Source organism: Pan paniscus, chromosome 4 (assembly GCF_029289425.2).
Source record: "Pan paniscus chromosome 4, NHGRI_mPanPan1-v2.0_pri, whole genome shotgun sequence".
Taxonomy (NCBI): Eukaryota; Metazoa; Chordata; class Mammalia; order Primates; family Hominidae; genus Pan; species Pan paniscus.
The window spans coordinates 135,589,541-135,609,094 of record NC_073253.2 but is presented as its reverse complement, the minus strand read 5'-3'; the positions used below and the strand labels follow the sequence as shown (position 1 = coordinate 135,609,094).

At 49.2% G+C, this 19,554-nt stretch overlaps 1 protein-coding gene across 1 annotated transcript; it reads left to right on the top strand.

Moving 5' to 3' along the window:
* Positions 1 to 2,585: 2,585 nt before the first annotated feature.
* On the top strand, positions 2,586 to 16,432 carry HBEGF (heparin binding EGF like growth factor). The gene is made up of 6 exons (XM_003829193.4): positions 2,586 to 3,002; positions 3,201 to 3,374; positions 6,475 to 6,652; positions 13,250 to 13,405; positions 14,529 to 14,619; positions 14,997 to 16,432. Exons 1-5 carry the CDS (start codon positions 2,957 to 2,959, stop codon positions 14,599 to 14,601), a joined length of 627 nt encoding a protein of 208 aa, XP_003829241.1. The 5' UTR covers positions 2,586 to 2,956; the 3' UTR covers positions 14,602 to 14,619; positions 14,997 to 16,432.
* Positions 16,433 to 19,554: the final 3,122 nt, after the last annotated feature.

Sequence of the window (19,554 nt, the reverse complement as noted above, 5' to 3'; positions counted from 1 at the left end):
TGTTCCTGGCATTTGACAACCTGACATCCAGAGAGCAGGTGGGGGAGACCTGAGCAGGAGGAGGGGACAATATGGAGGAATCCTGCATGACAGTGCTGTCTCATTGACATCTCATATGATTCTGACAATAATGGGGCATAAAATCCAGTGTCTACCTTGGCTTATAACGTCCTCTTTTATCTGTTGCTAGCCTTTGTTCCAATATCATCCCATAGCTCTCCTTTTTTGGCCCTCTTGCTTTTCCTTGAATGCTCCCAACTTTTTTCCATTTCAGAGTCTTTGCACTATTTGCACATCTTGGAATGTTTTTGTCATAGATGATCCCAAATCTGATTTCTTCTTCTCATTCAGGCCTCAGCTTACATGTCACCTGCTCAGAGAAGGCTTTGCTAATCAGTCTAAAGTGTCATCCTGGGCACTGGAACATATTATCCTACAGCACATCATTGTATTTTAACTTTCATCTTAGCAGTTATCACTATAGGATATGTTTTTCCTTGTTTATTTCCTTAATGTGCTGCCTGTCTACTATAGAATATAAGCTCTGTGAAAGCAGGTCCTGGGCTGTCTTATTTATTTCTATGTCCCCAGTGCCCCCCAAAAATGTTCAGTTAATGTTTATGATATAATTGAGTTAATGAGGTTGCCTCAGCATGAATTGTGATTCCTTTTCTTTGCTCAGAGACATCCAAGATTCTGAGAGGGGAAGTGACTGTCCCAAATCCAATTCAAGCTTTTTATCTTCTTTTTTCAGGCCCTTCCTGTAAAACCTGGCTGACACACAAACCTAGCTGGGGTGAGGCTCCAGGTGTGATGAAAGTTTGGAGTTGCCCCATGAATGGGACTGAGGCTGATGTGGGGGTGAGAAGGCGGAAGGACAGAGCATGTGAAGGGAGAAAGGCAGGCTGGGGCAAGAGAGCAGGGTGTGACTCTGGCGAGGGTGGGGGAAAGGGGGTGATTTGACCATGTGTCAGGAAGTGTTTCTCTCCACCCTCCCCTGGGGAGAGCCTTGACCCCAAGGTGGCTTTGTTTTGGGGAAGCAGGTGGCCAGGCAGCTGCTGAGGGAGGGCAAAGTCATGGCTTGGGCGGTGACCATGCACTGAGGTCCTAGGCCCGATACTGATCACCCAAAAGGATAATTTAACAGTGGCTCTTAGCCAAATAGGTGACAGGTGAGCTTCTGTCTGAAACCAGCCCAACTATATCATAAAGCCTCAGATATGGCCTAGGGGAAGGCAAGTGATCTAGGGAAGGGAGAGAAAAGAGGCCTCTAAGGAAATAGAGTGGTCAAGTGCTTAGTGATTATTATTAACAGCAACAATAATAATGGGTCACATTTATTGACAGCTTATAGTGTGCCTGGCACTATACTAACTACTTTTATGTGTTCCCGCATTCATTTCTCAAAAAGCTCCCTACAAAGTAGTCATTATTATTATTGTTATTATTTTTTCCATTTGAGAGACGTCAAAACTGAGGCTCAGTGAAATTAAGTTTCTTGTCCAAGGTCACACAGTAGCAAAGGCAGGATTCAAACTCAGGTCTGCAGTGATTCCAGTGCACTATGGAAACCTAGGCCTAGGTTACTGGAGCAAGTTAAGAGGGCAGGGCCAGATTGACCCCTGCAAAGGTGGGGATAGGGAGGGACAGTGGGATAGACTGTGTATAAATAGCAGGCCTGTTTTTATCCCTACACACAGGCAGAATCCGGCAAGTGCTCTATCTGGCACAATTTCAGGGCTCTGAAAGCCAACCCAGCCCTGTGTCAAACAACTCTCTCCCCAGCACGTCCCTGGAAACTGAAATACCTACTGAGACACTCATTTCTTTGGGTCAGGACAGTGACTCCAGAAGACCCCTGCAAAAGCACATGGGTTGGAAGAGAAGCACCTAGTGTCTGTGAAACAGCAATCTAGGTTAGCCAGCTGGGTCCTATGGGAGGGTGGCTCATTTTTTATGTTGAGGAAAAAGGTGGCAGTCAAAGGCAAAGAAAAGAATAAGGCTTGTTTCACAACCTGTGTCTCTCCAATCTCAGAAGCCTGGGAATTACAACCCATAGTTCAAAAATCCTAATGTCCCCTGAGGGAAGATGGGAGGAAGCCACTCCAGAGACTAGGAGAGTACTAACTTCCTTTGCTGGATTGATACTAAGTGCCTGCAACTTCAACTCTGGTTATCTCGGGTTTATGAAAACGGCTGGCACTCACGTGTCTAATTTTTAAATGATAAATCAATTAATTATTATTCGATACTTGCCGTGTTGGTAGGCCAAAAGGTGGGCTTCTGAAACTTAGAGGGTGACAGGGATGGAGACCCCTGGTATGGGGCTGAGATGAAGCAAGAGGCCAGGCCCGGAACAGAACTCAGCTCAGCAGTCAGTCACAAGGCTGCAGAGTGACAGGCGTTTGGGGAAAGGTAGGAACCGCTCTCCGCCACCTGCCGGTCAGTAGCCCTACCCACAATCAGGCCGCGGCGGCCTCGGCCTGGTCCCAAAAAATGTGAGCGCCGCCCTCTCCTCCCGCCCAGTCCTCCGCCGCGCCCGCGGGGTCGGGGGCTGCGCTGCCGGCGCCGCGAGCCGGGCGAGCTTCCCAGCACGGGAGGAGGGAGGGGGCGGCGCCGGGCGGGGCGGAGCTTCGGCGCCTCCTGGAGCCTTATTCCCGGCCGCAAGCCGGGCAGCGCTCATTCGGCCGAAGGAGCTACGCGGGCCACGCTGCTGGCTGGCCTGACCTAGGCGCGCGGGGTCGGGCGGCCGCGCGGGCGGGCTGAGTGAGCAAGACAAGACACTCAAGAAGAGCGAGCTGCGCCTGGGTCCCGGCCAGGCTTGCACGCAGAGGCGGGCGGCAGACGGTGCCCGGCGGAATCTCCTGAGCTCCGCCGCCCAGCTCTGGTGCCAGCGCCCAGTGGCCGCCGCTTCGAAAGTGACTGGTGCCTCGCCGCCTCCTCTCGGTGCGGGACCATGAAGCTGCTGCCGTCGGTGGTGCTGAAGCTCTTTCTGGCTGCAGGTAAGAGGGCTGCCGACGCCCCCGGAGATCGGGGGGATGGGGGCGCTGTGCTGGGGGCATGGGGGAAGGTCGCCGCAGCGCACCCGGCACGGGCCACTTGGTGGGGCCCTTGCGCTCCGGCGGACGGGCGTCGGCATCGGTGCGTGTTGGTCGGGGGTCTGGGCGGGTGTCTGATGCGGCCTGGCCTCTCGCCCGCAGTTCTCTCGGCACTGGTGACTGGCGAGAGCCTGGAGCGGCTTCGGAGAGGGCTAGCTGCTGCAACCAGCAACCCGGACCCTCCCACTGTATCCACGGACCAGCTGCTACCCCTAGGAGGCGGCCGGGACCGGAAAGTCCGTGACTTGCAAGAGGCAGATCTGGACCTTTTGAGAGGTGGGTGTGGAGGCCCCCCCATCCTTGGACCTTGGTGGGCTGTTGAAGAATAAGCAGATCCAAGATTCTTGCTGTTTGGGCAATACTGTGGGTTGAGGGTATTCATGGAGAACCTCGGGGAAAAGCTGATCGGCCTGATGGGCACTGGGGGATCCTGGAATATAGGTCCCACTCTCTCTCTCTCTTGTCATTGCCTCACCTGCTGGGTTGCTGCCCTTCTGGGTACTCCGGGGCAAATTGAAACAGACATGTTGTCTGGGGTTGTTACGTTCTTCTTAGGTAAGCTGGGTGATAGGAACAAGGAATGGTTGAGATGCTTTCCCTAGAGCTACTATGTAAAAATGGGCGCCAGTTCTAATTCCCATATCAAATGACTATTATATATAAAATAGAGGTAACAGATGCGGAGATGCCCAGGCACATCTCTAGAAAGTGTGCAGTGTTAGCCTCCTCCATCCACCTGTCTCCAGATTGGGGAAACTGAGGGGAATGAGGAGCTCTTGGCCGCCCTAGATGAGGCTGTGAATGGTGAGCACTGAGCCCCTAGGGGGCTGTATTAAAATGCTGGATATCTGTGAATGCTACCGGAAACCTGCAGCTTACTGAGCACCTTGCATTCCTGAGGAGACTCCAAATGGGGAGGGCTGTGTAGGATCCTCCAACCAGCCTCTTTGGCTGTGGCCAAGTACAGGTACAGGGCAGAGTCCAGAGCCTGCCAGCTCTCCTGCCTCCAAACCTGAGGAGATTATCCAGGGTAGAGCAAGGACTCAGCACTGTACTCTGGAATGACTATATTTGGTTGGACAGATGCCCACCTGTTCTAGTTCCACCTGCTCCTCAGCTGCCCTTCTCCCTCATTCCCAGGAGCTTTCCTTGGATACTCTCTCTACTTTGTATAAATCAAGCACATACTCCAAAACTGAGCCTGGGCTCCCATACTTCGTCCTCTCCCAGTGGCCCTCTGGGGTTGCCCATGACCTGAACAGCCTGGATTCTCCTGGCCCTCTCCTCCTAGGCTGGGCAGGGCTGGGCTGTGACTCACCCCACCCCCACCCCCCACCCACACGGCTGCTCCTCATACCTCTGCAGACCTGACTCACTGCTCCCTGTCCATGGCAGGAGCCTGGCTGTCACCCTGCACCTTCTCCCTCCCCTTTCTGATTGGCTTGGACCCCCTGCCTTGCTCTCCCCAAAGCTCTGGTCACTGGGTTCCTCTGACCACCTGTATCACCTTCTGAGCTCTGAGGGGGCCTGGGACTGGATGAGAGGAAATGAAAGACTGTGGGGGCTGCTGGCACCTACTTCTCTTCCCTTCTTTTGGCTTTGCTGGGCAAGGACTATTTTTCAGGTCTGGGGATCCTACCACCTAAAATAAATGACTACTACCATTTATTAAATTCCTACTGTGTTCTAGGCACTTGATATGTTATCCTGGCTAATGTAACACTTATAGCAACCTTTTGAGATAGTTACTTTGGCTATCCACATTTTACTGAGAACCTGAGGTTCAGAGAAGTTAAGTGACTGCCCACAGTAAATAGCTGAAATTGGAGCACAGGTCTATGGACTTCAGAGCCCATTCATGCCTGGATCAGCATCTCAGGTGCTCTAGACTTGTGAGAGGGAGGAGATGGGAGTGTGTGAGGCAGCTTGGTGTGGTGAGGAAGGACATTGGAGTGAAGTCCAGAGAACACAGTTCTAATCCCAATCCTGCATGACCTTGAGTAAGTCACTCTGCCTGCCATGAGTTTTTTCTTTTTTTCTTTTTTTTTTTTTTAAACATGGTCTCACTCTGTCACCCAGGCTGGAGTGCAATGGCACGATCTCAGCTCACTGCAATCTCTGCCTCCCAGGTTCAAGTGATTCTCCTGCCTCAGCCTCCTGAGTAGCTGCGATTACAGGCACACACCACCACGCCCGGCTAATTTTTGTATTTTTTGTAGAGATGAGATTTTTGCCATGTTGGCAAGGCTGGTCTCGAACTCCTGACCTCAGGTGATCCACCTGCCTCAGCCTCCCAAAGTGTTGGGATTACAGGCGTGAGCCACCGTGCCTGGCCACATGGTATTCTTTGAAGTCCCTCTAGCTTGAGACTCTAAGTCTCTAGTCTAACGTATCATGCTTACCCTTCTGTAAGACACATGGCTGTAGCCATGGATGTGGGCACCTTTTTCCTGATGGGGGATAAAAGGGTGGGATTGGGCTGATAGGCATAGTCCCTGGTCAATCCCAGCTGGGTATCTGGGTGAGGCTGTTTTTCCCCCAGTCTCTCTGAAGCATGGAAAGAAGGAGGGAGTCATCATTGTTCCAGTTCCTTCTGGACAGTTCCTTACTTTCCATTTTTCTATCCCTTGTACACCCTGTACCCCCCAACCCAGAGAGCTATAAACAGGACATTGGGGGTTAAATATGAATGAATCTTTGAGAAAGTGGGTTAGCTGTAAAGGGTGTGCAAGTTAAATATTTTGCTTGAAGTTGAAAAAGCAAGGCCGTGACCAGGGCTGGCCTGCTTGCTGTTCCTGAGCCAGGCTCTGCCCTGGGCTCATAGTACTAAGGGTTGCCCCAGAAGAGACCACCTGAACACATGGACACTGTTCTTATATTAGGAGCCCTCCAACCCCAAAACCTCCAAGTACCTTCTCTAGAAGCAATTTTTGTGTGTGACTCTGTCTTTCTGCAAGTGGTTCACTGAGTACAGCATCAGGAAATGAGGCTGATTGAAGGCCAAAATAGAATGAAGGGGTGTGGGGGAGTAGGAGATGGGGGTGTAAGGTGGACAGTGGGGTGGAGGTGAGGTTGGTAGAATTGCCCAGTTACTCAACAAAAGCATTCTGAGAATGAGGCTCTTACACAGAGACTGTGAAATGCCTTCCTTGGGACCCACCCTAGCTTCTACTTCCTACCAAGGTTCCCTCTTTCTGGTGGTTCTGCCCAATCTTCCTGCTCTTCCTTCTGCCTCTTAGGAGGCACTGAGCTAAGGGGCCTTCCCAGATCTCTGACTTCAGGTGGGATCAAAGCATATATACTCCTTTCAAGCACTATGCTCTTCTGATTTTCTTCCCAGAGAGTCAGACTTTAACAGAGTGCTTTTCTCCTACAGTCACTTTATCCTCCAAGCCACAAGCACTGGCCACACCAAACAAGGAGGAGCACGGGAAAAGAAAGAAGAAAGGCAAGGGGCTAGGGAAGAAGAGGGACCCATGTCTTCGGAAATACAAGGACTTCTGCATCCATGGAGAATGCAAATATGTGAAGGAGCTCCGGGCTCCCTCCTGCATGTAAGTGCCCCTTCCCCAGGGCTGAATCTTATCAGCACACTTTGTCAGCCACGTGGCTGTTCCTCGTTGTCACTGTTCCTTGAATTCATAATTTCACCCAGTTTCTTCTCAACCTCTGGGCGGAAGTTGGGAGGAGGGGAAATATATTTTTAGTCAGCGGAAGCCCCCTCCCCCCTATAGGATGCAATTTCCTGTGGTATGGTTTTGTGACGTGCTTTAATCCTTGGGGACATTTCCTGCTTGCCCAGAAATGAGCATGTGGCTAGGACAGCTGGCACCTGAAGGCAGGCCCTTCATTCTTGCCTGATGCCCTACTCTGGGAGGGAGAAGCCAGTAGGAAACATGGCAGAGTGGGCTTCCAGGGCAGAGTAGCGCTCCTGTAGGAAGGTAGGAGGTGCATTTGGATGCATGTTGTATAGCTATGTGTGTATTTGGGTTTATGTGCATGTAAGTGTGCAAATGTGGATTGACTGTGAGGCATGGCAGGACTGTACAGAGAGGGATCATCATGGCGGCAGGTTGAGGCCTCTCTTTCTTCTTCCTTATCCCAGCAAGGACCAGGAGGTGGGAGACATGGAGAGTACTGGCCTTTGGCCACAGTGTGGGAGAACAATTCCTTTGTGCAGGGTTCACAGGAAATGGAACCTGACCCATTAGGCATCAGCCCCCGGTCAGGCAACATCACCCCTTCCCTGGGTAGGTGTGTGGGTGGAGGGGCTGTGGGTTCCTTAGCCTCTCTCCTAAGCCAAACCCAGCAAACGGCTGCCTTGGCAACCCCTCAGGGATGACAGCACTGCCATGCTCTCTGGCAGGCATAATGTTGCCACTGTGCCTGAGGCCAACACCCTGCGTCAGGCTGCAAACATCTGTTCCCTTCCCTGTGGGGAGGCAGGCTCTGGGGCCCTTAGTGGGAGACTCTGGACAGGGCCAAGAGACTGTTGTATGCACACTGCCTCCAGCCTGTCAAGAAGGCGGCGTGCCTGGCATCCCTTCTACTGGTGATTGGTGCAGATCCCTTAGCTTTTTAAAGCTTCCTTGTTTTGTCTGATCACACACAGCAGAGCTGCCCTGTATTTGGCAGTTGGCAGACAGACCCATCACTCCCCACCATGTCCACAGTCACTTGTGCATCCTTTCCTATAACATCCTTGTCAGGAGCTTGGTATTAGAGGGAGTTGTTTAAGAGTGGCATAGAAAGCCCCCATATTATCCTTCCCAAGGTCTTGGGACAGGGTGGGAAATGTTCATCTTAAATTTGTAAAATGGCATCATTAGTACAGGGTGAAGAAGGTGACTCAAGTAGTCAAGGTGGATTGAGGTCAGGAATCTGTCTATACTAGATTGGTCCTGGGCATTTTGGTGGATGGATGTGGGGCTTGCACTGTGTGGTTGAGAGGCCTTATAAGTTTGCCCTCCTGGAGAGCTGGACTCGGATGACCACCTAAACCCAGAGAACCTGATATGGGTGCCCAGGCCACCTTCCCAGTGGTCCCTAGGGATAGTGATAACTATAATGATGTCATCTCTCCTTTGTCCCAGAGTTTCAGTGTTTATATATAATATGAGTTGAGCCCAAGTATGTTGAGCCCCTATTTGGTGGCAGACACTACTTTAGGAGCTGGAGAGATATAGTTTCCTGGGATTTTTCAAAAGCCCTCTGCTGAGTAGGCAGGACTTGGTACCTCTACTTGAAAGGTGATGAAACTGGAGCCAGAAAATAGGAAGTAATTTGCCTGAGGTCAATAGCTAAACAAGTAGTTGGAAATAAGACAGAGTCTCAGTACCTGACTCCTAGTCCAACATGCTTTTCATGCCCTCAGGCTGTACTGGGTGTTGGCTTTCATCTTTCTTTCCTGTATCTGTCCTTATAGAGTTGGAGCAGCATTTTATAGAGGGCAGAGGGCAGCTGTGGTCCTAGAGGTCTCTTATTCTTTTACTAGTCTAACAGCACAGCAATCTGATTTGAAAACTTTACATTAACTTCTTGGGCAGAATTTTCTTTTTCTTTTTTCTTTTCTTTCTTTCTTTCTTTTTTTTTTTTTTTTTTTTTGAGACAGAGTCTCACTCTGTCTCCCATGCTGGGGTGCAGTGGTGTGATCTCAGCTCACTGCAACCTCTGCCTCCTGGGTTCAAGCAATTCTCCTGCCTCAGCCTCCTAAGTGGCTGGGACTACAGGCACCTGCCACCATGCCCAATTAATAATTTTTATATTTTTAGTAGAGACGTGGTTTTGCCATGTTGGCCAGGCTGGTCTTGAACTCTTGACCTCAGGTGATCCGCCTGCCTCAGCCTCCCAAAGTGCTGGGATTACAGGCATGAGCCACCATATCTAGCCTTTTTTTTTTTTGAGATGGAATCTCGCTCTGTCACCCAGGCTGGAGTGCAGTGACACAATCTCGGCTCTCTGCAGCCTCCGCCTCCCAGATTAAAGTGATTTTCCTGCTTCAGCCTCCTGAGCAGCTGGTATTACAGGCACATGCCCCCACATCTGGCTAATTTTTAAATTTTTGTGGAGATGGGGTTTCACCATGTTGGCCAGGCTGGTCTTGAACTCCTAACCTCAAGTAATCAGCCTGCCTTGGACTCCCAAAGTGCTGGGATTACAGGCGTGGGCCACCACTTCCTGGGCAGATTTTCAGGGGGTTGATTGCATGTCTGGACTGGCCCCCTACTGCCTCCTGCCCTTGCTACTCAGGGCAGAAAGCAGCAAGAATACAGAAATCCTGGTTTGGGGGAATGTGACATCTGTGCACGTTCATCTGGGGATCTTTGTGGCTCTTGTTTGACTCCAGACCCAGGAACCACTAGCCAGGGTGTGTCCAGGCTGCTGTGGTGAGCCTGAGGCTAGCTGGCTTCCTAAACTAGCCCTCTGCAGCCACCATGAACAGGAAAACTCTTTTTGTGTCACCAGCCAAAAGTTGCCCTCAAAGAGTAGTTTCTGCTGGGCACAGTGGCTCACACCTGTAATCACAGCACTTTGGGAGGCCGAGGCAGGTGGGTCGCCTGAGGTCAGGAGTTCGAGACCAGCCTGGCCAACATAGAGAAACCCCGTCTCTACTAAAAATACAAAAATTAGCTGGGCGTTGTGGCGGGCGCCTGTAATCTCAGCTACTAGGGAGGCTGAGGCAGGAGAATCTCTCAAACCCAGGAGGCAGAACTTGCAGTGAGCCGAGATCGTGCCATTGCACTCCAGCCTAGGCAACAAGAGCAAAACTCCATCTCAAAAAAATAATAATCATAAATAAATAAAAGAGTAGTTTCCTGGGATTCCTGACTAGTTGCCTACCCAGAAATTGGCTGCAGAGTTTCCTGTGGCTGGAGGAAAACTGGGGACACTTGGGCTGAGGAGGACTCAGAGCTGGAGGAGAGACAGGCTGGGGGGCTCTACTTGGCCTCACTGCCCAGGTGCTAAGAAGGAATGGTGATCCCGCTTCTCTTGTCTCCATCTGACTTGGGTGCCCCCTTGCTCAGGCCATGGGCAGTAACCTCTGGAGTCTGATTATGTAATAACTCACACAATGTGGGACTTGGCCTTTATTAAGCCCTTTCATTTGTATTACCTCATTTTATCTTTTCACAATACTCTACTGAAGTAGGCATTTCTTATCCCTGTGTTTTACATGAGGAAACCAATGTTTAGAAAGGTAACGTGACTTGCCCAAAATTACCTGGCTAGAAATAGCAGCAGAACCAGTCTGGAACTCATGCACTCAGTCTCCTCCATCCAGACGTGTCCCCTCCACCTCCTGGGGTAAAGGTGGAGAAATCCAGTTTGGAAGATGTCTCTGGACCCTAGAAGGTTCTTGCATCTGTTGTAATACAGGTTCTGAAATGGGTCACAGACATGGGTGGGAAGAATGTGTCCTAGTCTGGTGGGTGGCTGGCTCTGGACAAGACACAAAATTTTGCCCCTACCCTGGGATGCTTGGAATGTACTCATCCCCCCTCCTTCTCTGGGGAAGCCAGGAGTTGTCTGCAAAGGGAGGGGGAGGTAGGTAATATTAGGATGTTTACATTATTATCCTTTTGACTCAGGGTGGGGGTGGAGGGATTATGTAACTGAATTGCGGGACTCTGAGGCCAAACTTTATTTCTATCTTCTGAGTAACTACCTGTGGAGTTTGAATGATGGACTGGAAGTGAAAAACAGACTCAACTTCAGCTTCCCCCCTCCCAGGAAAGCAAAGTCTCTGAAGTCATCCAGACTGCTGTTGAATCCTGGCTCTACGACTCACTAGCTTTGTAACCTTGGGCGAGGTGTTTAACAAAAGCTAAGCCTCAGTCCATCTTTAAAATGGGGCTAGTAACTTCTCCTTCACAGAGCTGGCTTTAAATGAAATAATTCTTGTAAAGCAGTTAGCACAAAGTACTTGGCTCATGGTAAGCCTTCAATGATTGCTAATTATTATTCTTTATTATTCAAGTTATGAGTAATAAATAATAATAACATAGTCAGAGAGAAGGGTCAGACTGCCCCCCAGGAGCCTATCAGATATGCTTCCTTGGAGTTACCTGCACTATTCTGCATTGTTCACAGTGGAAGGAATGATGAATTTGGAATCTGCCAAGACTTGTTCCTAGTCTTAGCCCTGCTGCTTCCTAGTTGTGCCACTTTTGGTGAATCACTTAATTTCTCTGACCCTTAATCTTAGCTTTTCCATCTGTAATATGGGGTTGTACCTGCCTACCAGAATGTTAGGAGGCTCAGTTGAGCTAGTAGATAAGGCTAGTGGCTTGTGAATGGTAAACTGCTGTGCACAAGTGATTTTCCAGGGGTGCTCGTGCAAGTGTCCTCCATGTCCTGGCAGGATAGGGGTTGCTTTTAGGCCTACATGGGCTGATGGGACAGATACATGGAGAGGCTGGGCAAGGAACTGTGGACTGTGCTATGTGTATAGTGGGCCTGACCTACATTTATCCTGCTGTGAGGTGGTTTCTCGAAGTACCCAGGAGGAACTAGGGCAGGGAGAGGCTCAGGGCAGGAAAGCAAGAATGCAGTACCACCCAGCCTGGCCCCTCTGCCACTGCTGGTTGTGGACAAGTCTGTCTCTTGGAGCTTCCCTGGTGCTCTGTCCGCAGGAAGAAGGGATTCCTTGTTCTGAGGTACCAGAGAAAGCACCTCCTTCCCAGAGAAAGCACAGCTCAGGAAAGAGGGCCACCAGGTTCTTGGTGCTTCCTTCAGCAGCTGGTGGTCTAAAGTCCGCAGGCAGACAGTGCCACTGTGCCCCCTGGCTGGATGGTAGGCAGTTGTCAGGTGTGAGTGGGCAGCACACTGAGCTCAGAGTCAGACAGTCTACATCTACATCTTCATTTCTGTCTTACTGTGTGACCTTGGGAAAACCACTCCACCTTTCTGTAAAACAGGGCTCCTACTTAATATCAAAGGATCTCTGGGATGCTCAGATAAAGGAAAGGTTGTGAATGTGCTTCTTCAACTGTAAGCACGTCCGAGTCTTTCTAAGAGCTTCAAGGAAATGCTTTGTGTTAGAAAAGGCAGTTGCCAGCCGGGTGTGGTGGCTCATGCCTGTAATCCTTGCACATTGGGAGGCAGAGGCGGGTGGATCACCTGAGGTCAGGAGTTCGAGACCAGCCTAGCTAACATGGTGAAACTCCGTCTCTTCTAAAAAATTACAAAAATTAGCTGGGCGTGGTGGTGGGCACCTGTAATCCCAGCTACTCGGGAGGCTGGGGCAGGAGAATCACTTGAATCCGGAGGTAGGGGTTGCAGTGAGCCAAGATTGCGCCACTGCACTCCAGCCTGGGAGACAGAGCAAGACTCTGTCTCAAAAAAAAAGAGAAAAAGAAAAAGAAAAGGCAGTTGCCATGTGATTTATTTCTTGAGTGAGAAGAGCCAAGGGATTGTTTCTGACATTCTTCCATGCTCCGGCAGGGCAGCTGGGCAGAAAGATGTTTCTTGATTTGTTTGGTTTGTCCTGTGATGAAAGAGGCCTGGTAGCTCAGCGTGCAGAGGCCAAAGGCCAGAGTTGAGCTCCCAAGTTGGGCCCTGCACCCAGGGGGAGCTGGAGTTAAATGAAGGAAACTTGAGAAAAACAACTCCTGGCAGAGGCACAGGGCCTATTAATAGGCTGGACAGCAGTGGAGAGGGACTGGACGCTGGAAGCACGATGGGGAAGGCTGGGTTTATTTCTGGGTCAGAATGTTGAGGGGCCTCACTGGAGGGAGTGATACGAATTCCCTCAATTTAGCCTACCAGCTCTTGTGCCCAAGCCCTCATAAGTGGCTTAAACAGAACGCCTGAACACACGTGTCATAAATCAGCCACACGTGGAACATATCTAGCTGAGGCCTTCAAGTCCTCCCTTGCTTTTTCCATGCCTAGAACAGGATTCTCAGCCCAGAGAACCAGAGGAAATGGAAAAGGGGAGGGTGTCAAGTGAGAGAGGAATGCTACAGAGCTTTCAGAGGGGCTTTAAAGAGTTTTCTACTAGAGGAGAAGGATGGAGGATGGGCAGGGATCGTGGTCAGGGATTGACAGGCTAAGGGTATGAGGAATGGGGTTTGGCTTATGCAGGTGGGCCATTGCCAAGAGAGGCCAAAGCACTAACTCCATCTCCTTCTTGTTCTGTCTTGAACTAGCTGCCACCCAGGTTACCATGGAGAGAGGTGTCATGGGCTGAGCCTCCCAGTGGAAAATCGCTTATATACCTATGACCACACAACCATCCTGGCCGTGGTGGCTGTGGTGCTGTCATCTGTCTGTCTGCTGGTCATCGTGGGGCTTCTCATGTTTAGGTGAGTGTTGGGGTCCCCTGCAGGCTGTTTCTGCAAATCACTCCCATTCTTCCTCCTCCTGGGCCCTCTCCTTGATGGTCACATGCACTTCCCTCAATCTTTCCAAATCATGGGCTAGCTCCGGGGTGTAGATTCTCCAAAAACCTGGTATTTCTGGCATGACATGAGTCCTGTGTCTAGAGCCCAGGGTCAAATTTGCGAGGCCATAGTAGGTTCTGCTCCTCACAGGAGTTCTTTTCCTGCCTCCGTGACCCAGCTACCCACTCATGGAGTCACTTTGTCACACATTTCTTTCTCCGGGCTGTTCTTTGATGGCATTAGTATGTGGTTTGGTAGTCAAGGTGTGGGTGGTGCTAGTGGTATATCCTTCCACTTCTGAGGCGTCTGGACCTCAGGCCCTGCTTCTAATCCAGGTATGCTCTAGCTTGGGAGACCCACCAAGCACCCTATGCCTGTTTTCTTTCTTTCTTTCTTTTTTTTTTTTTTTTGAGACAGAGTCTTGCCCTGTCGCCCAGGCTGGAGTGCAGTGGTATGATCTCGGCTCACTGCAAACTCCGCCTCCTGGGTTCACGCCATTCTCCTGCCTCAGCCTCCCGAGTAGCTGGGACTACAGGCACCCGCCACCACGCCCAGCTAATTTTTTCTATTTTTTAGTAGAGACGGGGTTTCACCGTGTTAGCCAGGATGGTCTCGATCTCCTGACCTCGTGATCCGCCCGCCTCGGCCTCCCAAAGTGCTGGGATTACAGGCATGAGCCACCGTGCCCGGCTCTATGCCTGTTTTCAAGCAGTGTAACTCATCTGTCATGAGACCTGGAACAAGTTACTGTCTTTCTGAAGATTGTAACCTTGTAGTGATTGTAATCTTTGTCCATCTACCTCATAAGGATGTTGTGAGGATCACGTAAATGAGGTGAAAGCTCTTTGTAAATTGCATCCTGCTGTTAGAGACAGGAGTTCCTCGGGGCAGTTGGGCCTTTGACCAGAGTTTGGGCTGCCCTACTGTCTGGGCTTTTCCAAGTAGTAGAGGAAACCACCATGGCAGAGTTCTTTGGAAGGACCTGCTCTGGACCTGCACTTTGTCATAGCAGGCAGGGCTTATTCACAAAACTTATCTTCCTCAGGTACCATAGGAGAGGAGGTTATGATGTGGAAAATGAAGAGAAAGTGAAGTTGGGCATGACTAATTCCCACTGAGAGAGACTTGTGCTCAAGGTAATGCTCCATCCTTTGCCCCATGACATGATTATTCTTTGTCCCCTTTCCTGGCTGTGCTTCAGTGGGTGCTGAATTCTTCATCTAGGGGTTGGGGGCCAGGCTACTGTGACATTAATATCCCATTGCAGAATTATTTTCAAAAAGACTCAGTGCTTCACTTAAGGTAAAAGTTGCTAGAGAGACACCTAAGAGAGATGCCTGAGAGGACAGCTTCTCCCACCCTCATCCCCTCCCTTCCCCTCCCCTCTCCTCCCCTGGGAGACAGAGTGAAACCCTGTCTCAAAAAGTTTAAAAATAAAAAAGACTGGACCTGGAAAATCTTAAGACTTCTTTAGACTGGACCTGGCTTTACATACTTTCCTTTTGTGCTTTAGGAATCGGCTGGGGACTGCTACCTCTGAGAAGACACAAGGTGATTTCAGACTGCAGAGGGGAAAGACTTCCATCTAGTCACAAAGACTCCTTCGTCCCCAGTTGCTGTCTAGGATTGGGCCTCCCATAATTGCTTTGCCAAAATACCAGAGCCTTCAAGTGCCAAACAGAGTATGTCCGATGGTATCTGGGTAAGAAGAAAGCAAAAGCAAGGGACCTTCATGCCCTTCTGATTCCCCTCCACCAAACCCCACTTCCCCTCATAAGTTTGTTTAAACACTTATCTTCTGGATTAGAATGCCGGTTAAATTCCATATGCTCCAGGATCTTTGACTGCAAAAAAAAAAAGAAGAAGAAGAAGGAGAGCAAGAAGGAAAGATTTGTGAACTGGAAGAAAGCAACAAAGATTGAGAAGCCATGTACTCAAGTACCACCAAGGGATCTGCCATTGGGACCCTCCAGTGCTGGATTTGATGAGTTAACTGTGAAATACCACAAGCCTGAGAACTGAATTTTGGGACTTCTACCCAGATGGAAAAATAACAACTATTTTTGTTGTTGTTTGTAAATGCCTCTTAAATTATATATTTATTTTATTCTATGTATGTTAATTTATTTAGTTTTTAACAATCTAACAATAATATTTCAAGTGCCTAGACTGTTACTTTGGCAATTTCCTGGCCCTCCACTCCTCATCCCCACAATCTGGCTTAGTGCCACCCACCCTTGCCACAAAGCTGGGATGGTTCTGTGACCCATCTGTAGTAATTTATTGTCTGTCTACATTTCTGCAGATCTTCCGTGGTCAGAGTGCCACTGCGGGAGCTCTGTATGGTCAGGATGTAGGGGTTAACTTGGTCAGAGCCACTCTATGAGTTGGACTGCAGTCTTGCCTAGGCGATTTTGTCTACCATTTGTGTTTTGAAAGCCCAAGGTGCTGATGTCAAAGTGTAACAGATATCAGTGTCTCCCCGTGTCCTCTCCCTGCCAAGTCTCAGAAGAGGTTGGGCTTCCATGCCTGTAGCTTTCCTGGTCCCTCACCCCCACGGCCCCAGGCCCACAGCGTGGGAACTCACTTTCCCTTGTGTCAAGACATTTCTCTAACTCCTGCCATTCTTCTGGTGCTACTCCATGCAGGGGTCAGTGCAGCAGAGGACAGTCTGGAGAAGGTATTAGCAAAGCAAAAGGCTGAGAAGGAACAGGGAACATTGGAGCTGACTGTTCTTGGTAACTGATTACCTGCCAATTGCTACCGAGAAGGTTGGAGGTGGGGAAGGCTTTGTATAATCCCACCCACCTCACCAAAACGATGAAGGTATGCTGTCATGGTCCTTTCTGGAAGTTTCTGGTGCCATTTCTGAACTGTTACAACTTGTATTTCCAAACCTGGTTCATATTTATACTTTGCAATCCAAATAAAGATAACCCTTATTCCATAGCCTTTTGTCTGTTTGTTTTAACTGGGAACTGGTTTAACTTAGTTATTTCCTAAGCCCTGACTTGGTGGTAGGCTCTATACCAGGCCTATTTATGTATACTACCACAACAATTCTGCGATGCAGGTACTATTACTGTCCCATTTTTCCAGAAGGGGAAACTGAGGCTCAAAGTGGTTGTGTAACTTGCCTGAGGATACACAGCTAGTAAATGACAGAGCTGGGACTAGTAGTCTGGCTCCAATTATTTTGTCTTAGTACTTATACCATGCTATCTCTGAGATAAGAACAGATCTTTCACACAGCATGTTTAGCTGGCTGTAATCAGGGAAGATATCCACCCATTCAGTCAACAGGCCCTGGACTCAGGATCTACTCCTATGCTGCACATATGAGCAGGCATTGCTTCTGGCAAGAACAAGATGTCTTTGACTACCCTATCTTGCTCCACAGCCAATCCATCAGCAAATCTTGTCAGCCCTACCTTTAGAATACATGCTGTATGCAACCACTTCTCATCACTGCCACTACCATCACCCAGTCCAATTTCGCATCATCTCATGCCTGCACTTTTGTGATGGCCTCTGCCTTTCTAGTTCCATCTTGCTTCCATATAACATATTTCCAGTGTAATAGCCAGAGTGATCATGTCTTTCAGATCTTGTCTGCTCTGCAGGCCTTCCCTGACCACCCTATTAAACAACAGCACATTCCTTCTCCCATCCTACTCTTACTCTTCTTACATTGCTTTTTATCACCACTAACATATTCCTATTTGTTTATAGTCCATCTCCTCCTATGAAAATGTTAGCTCCATGAGGGTAGGGGTGTGTACATTGCTCCTCTCCTAGATTCTAAGACAATGCAATTGAGTGGTAGGCACTCAATATTTGTTACCTGGATGAATGAATGCAGGAAATACAATTCAGTCCAATGCCAGCAAGTGGACAGACATGCAATCCAATGCTGCCCTGAAAGTGTGATTGGATTAGAGAGGGGTCTCTGTTGGGGAATGTGGATGGTGGTGACAAAATGAAAGTGGAATTTGGGGCATGTCATGTGTCCTGGTGGATTGGACAGTCCATCAAGTGGACTGGGGCAGTGCAGTAGCACTGGACAAGTGCCACTGGGCTGCCCCTTCCTCATCCTCTTCCCTTGCAGAGTTGTGATATTCTGAAGTTTCTCCAGGAGCCCGCACAGAGATCTTGTATATACTTGGAACATCCTTTCAAGACTTTAGGCACCAGTAACTATTGAAGCTGAACATATGCATACCCCAGGAGTAATTCCACTCCTGGGGATTCAAGAGAAATGAGTGCATATGTTCACCAGAAGATATGAACAAGAGGCTGGGCACGCTGGCTCACGCCTGTAATCCCAGCACTTTAGGTGGCCGAGACAGGTGGATCATGAGGTCAGGAGTTCGAGACCAGCCTGGCCAGCATGGTGAGACCCCATCTCTATTAAAAATACAAAAACTTAGCCAGGCATGGTGATATGCGCCTGTAGTCCCAGCTACTTTGGAGGCTGAGGCAGGAGAATTGCTTGAACCTGGCAGGTGGAGGTTGCAGTGAGCGGAGATCACGCCATTGCACTCCAGCCTGGGCGACAGAGTGAGACTCCTTCTCAAAAAAAAAAAAAAAAAAAAAAAAAAAGATATGCACAAGATTAATCCAAGCATTATTTACAATAACTAAAAACTGGAAACCATCCAAATACCCATCAGTATTTGATGATAAAAATGAATAAATTGGGGATATATCTATACAGTGAAGTACTAAATAGCAATAGGAATGAGTTGCAAAACATATTGCTCAGTGAAAGAAGCCAGATTCACAAAAAAGTATATACTGTGTGATTCCATTTACTTAAAATTTAAAAACAGGCAAAACTATGGTGAAAAAAAATCAGGAAAAAGACTCCCATTGTGATCAGTAAAGACTGGAAGAGAGGGACTTCTGGTGTTCTGATAAGTTGTGCCATGGTTGGGATGCGGGCTACATGAGCGTATTCACGTTGAGAAATTCACCAAATATGAATTTTTAGGGCCAGCTGTGGTGGGTCACATCTGTAATCTCAGCTCTTTGGAAGGCAGAGGCAGGAGGATCACTTGAGCCCAGGAGTTCAAGGCCAGCCTGGGCAACATGGTGAAACCCTGTTTCTACAAAAAATAAAAAAATTAGCCAGGCCAAGCGCGGTGGCCCACACCTGTAATCCCAGCACTTTGGGAGGCCGAGGCAGGTGGATCACCTGAGGTTAGGAGTTTGAGACCAGCCTGGCCAACATAGTGAAACCCCGTCTCTACTAAAAATACAAAAATTAGCCAGGCGTGGTGACAGACACCTGTAATCCCAGCTACTTGGGAGGCTGAGGCAGGAGAATCTCTTGAACCTGGGAGACAGAAGTTCGCAGTGATCCGAGATCGCACCATTGCACTCCAGCCTGGGCAGCAGAGTAAGATTCCATCTCAAAAAAAAAAAATTAGCCAGGCATGATGGTGTGTGCTTGTAATCCCAGCTACTTGGGAGGCTGAGGCAGGAGGATCACTTCAGCCTAGGAGGTTGAGGCTGCAGTGAGCTGTGATTGTACCACTGTACTCCAGCCTGGGTGACAGAGTGAGGCCCTGTCTAAAAAAAAAAAAAAAAAAAAAAAAATTTAAAAACTTGAATAGGGAACTCCTTTGCTATTTGCATTGCATAAAGTTCTATGAAGTACCAATGTATTATCTGTGGTAATCAGAGAGAATAATAAAGACATCAGAAATAACTGGAGTAGTGAGTTACTTTGAACTCTCCTGGGGCTCCCTTTCCTGCTTCCAAGCTTTCAGTCTCAAGCTCTTGTCCTGAGCTGGGCTTTTCCAAGCACACTTTGTTTCTCCAGCCAATGTTTCCTGCAGGCTCAGGGCTTCCTGCCTTTCAACTGCTCTCTCCTCTGCCCCTGTTTCTCATGGGAATTCCCTTCAGCAGAGGTCCTCTGGAGTTCCTCTGGGCATCTTCTTGGTTTATACAGTGGCCCTAGGAGCCTCTGAACCTGCAGCCATTTCTCAAGACGGGCTGTCAGAAGAAATCTGGCCCTCCCTGAGCACTAAAAAGCATCTACCTCTTCTCTCTGGGCTCCCCTTTCA